The sequence below is a fragment of the Trypanosoma theileri genome (genome assembly GCF_002087225.1).
Source record: "Trypanosoma theileri isolate Edinburgh chromosome Unknown TM35_Tth_8_V1, whole genome shotgun sequence".
In the NCBI taxonomy this organism is placed as follows: Eukaryota; Euglenozoa; class Kinetoplastea; order Trypanosomatida; family Trypanosomatidae; genus Trypanosoma; species Trypanosoma theileri.
The window spans coordinates 570,542-576,073 of NW_021639850.1; the positions used below are offsets into that span (position 1 = coordinate 570,542).

At 37.5% G+C, this 5,532-nt stretch overlaps 1 protein-coding gene across 1 annotated transcript; it reads left to right on the forward strand.

Moving 5' to 3' along the window:
* Nucleotides 1–2,309: 2,309 nt before the first annotated feature.
* TM35_000083340 (uncharacterized protein) lies at nt 2,310–4,937 on the forward strand (the record flags this gene model as incomplete). The annotated part of the gene is made up of 1 exon (XM_029024199.1): nt 2,310–4,937. One exon carries the CDS (start codon nt 2,310–2,312, stop codon nt 4,935–4,937), a length of 2,628 nt encoding a protein of 875 aa, XP_028884602.1.
* Nucleotides 4,938–5,532: the final 595 nt, after the last annotated feature.

The following is a 5,532-nucleotide window of genomic DNA, read 5'->3' on the forward strand; positions in this document are numbered from 1 at the left end:
AAAAAAAAAAAAAAAAAAAAAATTTTTTTTTTTTGTTTTCCCTTTTTTCAAATTATTATTATTATTGTATATATTACTTATTTCTCTCTATGTTGTTTTGGGATTTTATTGTTTTTTTTTTTTTTTGTACATGTACAGGTACATCTATACTACTACTATTACTACTACTACTATATATATTTATATATTTATATACTCTACACGCATTGCATAGCGAGGGGAAGAGGATTCCATACATGTAAGCCAGAGATACACAGGCACATTCATATACAAATTCACATTTTGCCATTACAGGGGGGAAAAGAAGGAGGGGTAAAAGGAAAATTTTGACCCATTCAAAAGAAGAAAAAAAAGAAAGAAAAGGAAAAAAAAAAAATCACTCACATACATACAGGGGAATAACAAAAGATAAAAAATAAGAGAATAGTAAACCAGCAGTCAGAGAGAGAGAGAGAGACAAACAATAGTTGAAGACCAACGCAGATTGTGTTTTTTTTTTTTCTTTTTTTCTTTCTCTCTGTGGTTTGTACTCATATATATATACATATATATATATATATATATATATATGTATATATTTCTGTATATGTATGTGTGTGTATATCTATGCACTGACGTTCGAGTTTTTTTTCCTTTTTAGGACTTTTTTTTGTTTTTACTGTTATTAATCCCTTTGCGTCTTTTTTTTTTTTTCATCCCCTGATTTTATCTGTTTTTTTTTTTTTTTTCTCTTTGTGAGAGAGACCCTTTGTTTCTTTCTTTCTCTTTTTTTTTATATATATTTACCCTTTTACCCGAATGTTTTTTTTTTTTTTTTTTTTTTTTTTTTAATTTTCTTTTTCATTTATAGATGCTGCGGCTCTCCCCGCAAGTCCCCCGCCCGACGGCTGCAGGAGAGAAAATAAAAAAATAAAAATTGGAGGTAATTTCACTGCAATCAAATGGACTGCGGCCAACAGGCGAACACACAAGTGAGAAAACGAGAGAAATTGAAATGAAAATGAAAATAAAGGACGGGCCGATTTTATTAACGAGTTGAGAGAAAGGTAAGAGAAAGAGAGAGAAAGAAAGAAAGAAAGAGGAGGGAGAAGAAAGAAAAAAAAAAAAAAGACAAACAGACAAACAAACAAACAATGAGGCACACCTATGTGAAAAGAGAAGATAAAAATAAAGACCAAAAGGAAAGAAAAAAAAAAAAAAGAAGGGAAGTGATATTGATGATTAATGAATGTGAGAGGATTGCTCTGAGCTGTAATATTATTGAGAAGATGAGGGAGGAGGAAAAGAAAGAAAGAAATAACAAGAAGAAGAAAAAGAATAAATGAAGAATGAAATTCAACCTCTCTCCCCCTCCCACTCTCAATGCAAAAGAAGAAAAAGAAAAATAAGAATAGTATGGGAGAAGGCAATAAAGGAAGGGAATCACCCATTATACTGGCGAACTGCTTCTAAGCATGACTACAAATGTTTCTGCTTCTGTTTTTTTTTTTTTTTTTTTTTTTTTTTTTTTTGTTTTTTGTTTCACCTTCGTTTCTTTTTTATATTATTTTATTTTATTCTTCTTTTTATCTTTTTTTTCCCTATTGTTGCTGTTGTTTTTGGTGTGAATACCTTTTAAAAAGAAAAAAAGAAAAAAAAAACCTTATTCTATTGTATTTACTTCTTTTTCTTCTTTTTTCTTTTCTCTTTTTTTTCTATATCCTTATTTATATACACATTGTGCGCAAGGTAGAATTCGTTGATTCCCCACCGCACTTCTTTACTTCAAAAGAAGAAGAAGAAGAAAAAAAAAACCTGCACGGTTTGAGCCTTGCGAGTCCAGTCTCTCTTTGTGTAGGTTGTGTGAGGGAAATAGAGTGAAATTGAGCAAAACAAGAGCAATAAGAGAAAAAAAAAAAAGGGGTATACGCTGAGGAAGGAATCAGCACACACTCTACCCAAAGGAAAAGAAAAAGAAACAGCAAGTATAAACAAGTCAAGGAAGAAGGCGACAACACCAAAGAAGAAAAAGAAAAAAAAAAAAAGAAAGAAAGAGAACCAAACCCCCAAAAAGGAGTAAAACACAAGAACACAGAAGGAAAGACCAGACGCCTATTAATATACTTTTCTGTTCTTATTGTTTTCTTTTCTTTTTTTTCTTTTCTTTAATTGCCCTGACCAGAAAGAAGTTCCCACACCACAGTTCTATTTGTGATTCCGTCGTGAGTTCCTCTCACAAGGCATTTGATTCTTTCTTGGTTTGTTGGAGTAATTGAAAGAGAAAGAGAGAGAGTGAGAGAAAGAGAGTGTGTGTGTGTGAGTGAACAACAATGAAAAGTAAAACCTTAAAGATTGTAGCCGTGACACGTTCAGCGGCCAACAGTAAAGGCAAGGGATCCCAATGGAAAAGGAAAGGCAAAACATTAACCACGCAAATGAACTCTCAAGGAACTTCTGCAGATTCTTGTTTTCCTGCCGCTATTCCTATTATGGATAATGATTATAGTGATAATCATATTACGATGAATGCAGCAATATGTGAGGAAGTGGTGTTGACGACGGTGAGGGAGGCACCAGATGGTGAGGGTTTGTTTTTGCAGGAGGACTCTGAAATGGAGATGAGTATAGATGACAGAACAAACGAAAAGAGAGAGGAACTTCACCTGAATGAGATTGAAGTTGGTGAAAGTACTCCACAGAAGTCACACAGAGGTTCAAAGTCTAGCAAAAAAGGAAAGACGATGATTACAAATGAGAATGTTGAGACAAAAAGGAAGGCATCTGTATTTCGTCAGTCTTTGAAGAAAGGGAAACCAAAACAACAAGCAAAGACTCCAAGGAAAAAGTCTGTCGCTTTGGATGGCGTAAACGCAAATAGTATAAAAACAAAAGACGTGGTAATGGATAAATTAGAGGGAGAAGCCAACAGCAACAATAATAATAATAATAATAATATGTCTACAGAGCAGAAAAAACAGCAAGAAGAAGGAGAGCAACAACAAAAACAAGAAACCCGCCTGATGGAATCAAAGGGAGGAGCTCCTGTTCAGATGCATATCATCTCCCATAGTATTGCCGCAATGCAGAAGAATGGAAAACTCCGTAGTGTGAGTGGACTTCCCTCACCATCCCTCCGCGGCTGCTCGACCACTGCGTCCTGCGCTACCACTCCCAAGTCTCCCTATAAACAACCCGAAGAGGAAAAAACGAGAAATTCAAGTGGTGGTGATGGAAATGGAGATGCGGCCGCAGAGAAGAGTGCGAGTGTGGCCCCATCACCGATACAGGAACCACCAGAGAAGTCACAGCAGCGGTACTCTGTAGAGCCACCACCCACCATTCCACGGGAGAGCCGCAAAGAAACCACAACAACTACAACTACTACTACTACTACTACTACTACTACTAATACCAATAAAGTAACAACATCACCACCACCGCCACCATCACTATTATCACAAATGTCATTTAATTCAGCACGGGCGCCTTCTGCACCACCTCTTGGTCCACCTTTCCGTACATCAGATCCTAATGCCTCTGTCGGCGTGTGTACCACACACACTTCACTAGAGGACGCACTTGACGGACTTCAAACGAGTGATATTCTCTTTCCAACACGGCAATTACTCACGCGCAGTTTGGCATCACCGGCAGAGAAGGAACGAACTGCTACCATTGTGTTTGATCTTGATGAGACACTCTGCAACAATCGCGGTCACGGTCCGGCAATTCTTCGCCCAGGCGCAGTGGAGATGTTGCGACGACTACGAGCTCTCTATCCACATCCGCAGTTACACCCACGTGATACACCTCTGCAGTCATACGTTGGTGGAAGATATGGAAGGAAACCAACGGGCCGAAATGAGAACAATAATAAACAACAGGGATCAACTAACACCACCACTACAAGAGGAGGAGGAGGAGGATCAGTTTCATATTCCGCATCTTCTTCTTCATCTGCTGTTAATTCTGATGGAGGGACACTGCGTTTGGAAATTATTATATGGACCGCAAGTGTGGAGGTGGTGGCTCGTCCTGTTATTGCTCGCCTGGACCCAGATGGTACAATATTGGATGATGTTATTTACAGAGATGTACGATGGTATCGTGAGGGTGGATATACAAAAGATTTACGTCGTATTGGTAGACACTTGACTCGCAATATCATTGTAGAGAATGCCCCTTCTTCTGTTACGTTAAATCGACGTAATGCCATTCTTGTAAATGATTTTGTTAACAATAGCACGGATCGTCAACTTTTTATAGTTCATGCCATACTTCAGGAATGGCTGGAAAACGTCAATGCCCTTGTGCTCTTTAGGCATTTTCAACAATTAGAACAGAAACAACGACAGCGGGTTCAACAGGATGGCGGGGAAACACCGGAACCGGATCAACTGGCGCCGGCAACAGTCGTGGCCCAAACCCGCAGTGGCTCCACACACAGTTCACTTTCAAGAAGCCGTGGAGATATTTCACGTACATCTTCCACCCTCTTTCCCGCCGGTGGTGTTTCCCTGCAGGAATTGGAATTGCGAGCCTCCGCCATTCACTTTCTCACACAACACCCGTTTCTCTCACCAGGCACACGTTATGTGCGGCCCTCCGCATGGAAACAGGCACTGAAGTGTATTAGTGAAAATACAACAACAACAGCAACAATAACAACAGGAACAACAACGGGTAAAGCCGCAGGAATATCAATATCACCTACGAAAATAACACCTACCAAAACCACAGAAGGAACAGGGGAAGAAGGAGGAGGAAAAAATACAATAATCACTTCAATCACATCAACTACAAACACAAACACAACTATAAAGGGAATGGGAGGAGTACATGGAAGGAATTTGTTGAGTGCAACAACGGCCACTCCATCTCGTCCTGTTGTCATTGCGAGACCGCGTGGACATCGTTTGTTTGCCGAGATGGGACGAGGGCCACGTGAGGTGCGCTAACATTCAATTAAAAATAAAAAAAAAATTAGATGGAGAGAAGTAGTCTATGTGTGCGTACATGCCTAGAAGGAAACGTCTACATCTTTAATCCAAAAAAAAAAGAAAAAAAAAGAATAAATAATAAAGAACAAACAAACAATAAAAAAAAGAAAAAAAAAACGAAAAGAAAAGGTAGCAAACTAAGTTTTTTAAAAAAAAAGACAAAGGAAGAAAGAAATAAATAAATAAATAAAAAGAATTGAGAGGCATGACACCTTTATAGGGCAAGTCAGCTCCATTAATTCATGATATCTTTTTTTTCCAAAAGAGAAAAAACAAAATAAATAAAAAAATAAATAAATAAAAGGTAAGCGATATACTCTTGCTTTTGGGTTTTTTTTCTTCTTTTTTTCTTTTATTGTTCTACTCACTGATTCCCGTTCTACTCACCTTTATGGGTGGTCATTACACCCAATGTCTCATGTATTAATATACGGGTTTTTTTTTCTCATCAATGTGTTTTTTTTTTTTTTTCTCTTTTTTTTCATTCCTATCATGTCTGTATATGTATGTGTATTTCTGTGGTTTCCCTGTTTTTATTATTATTATTATTATT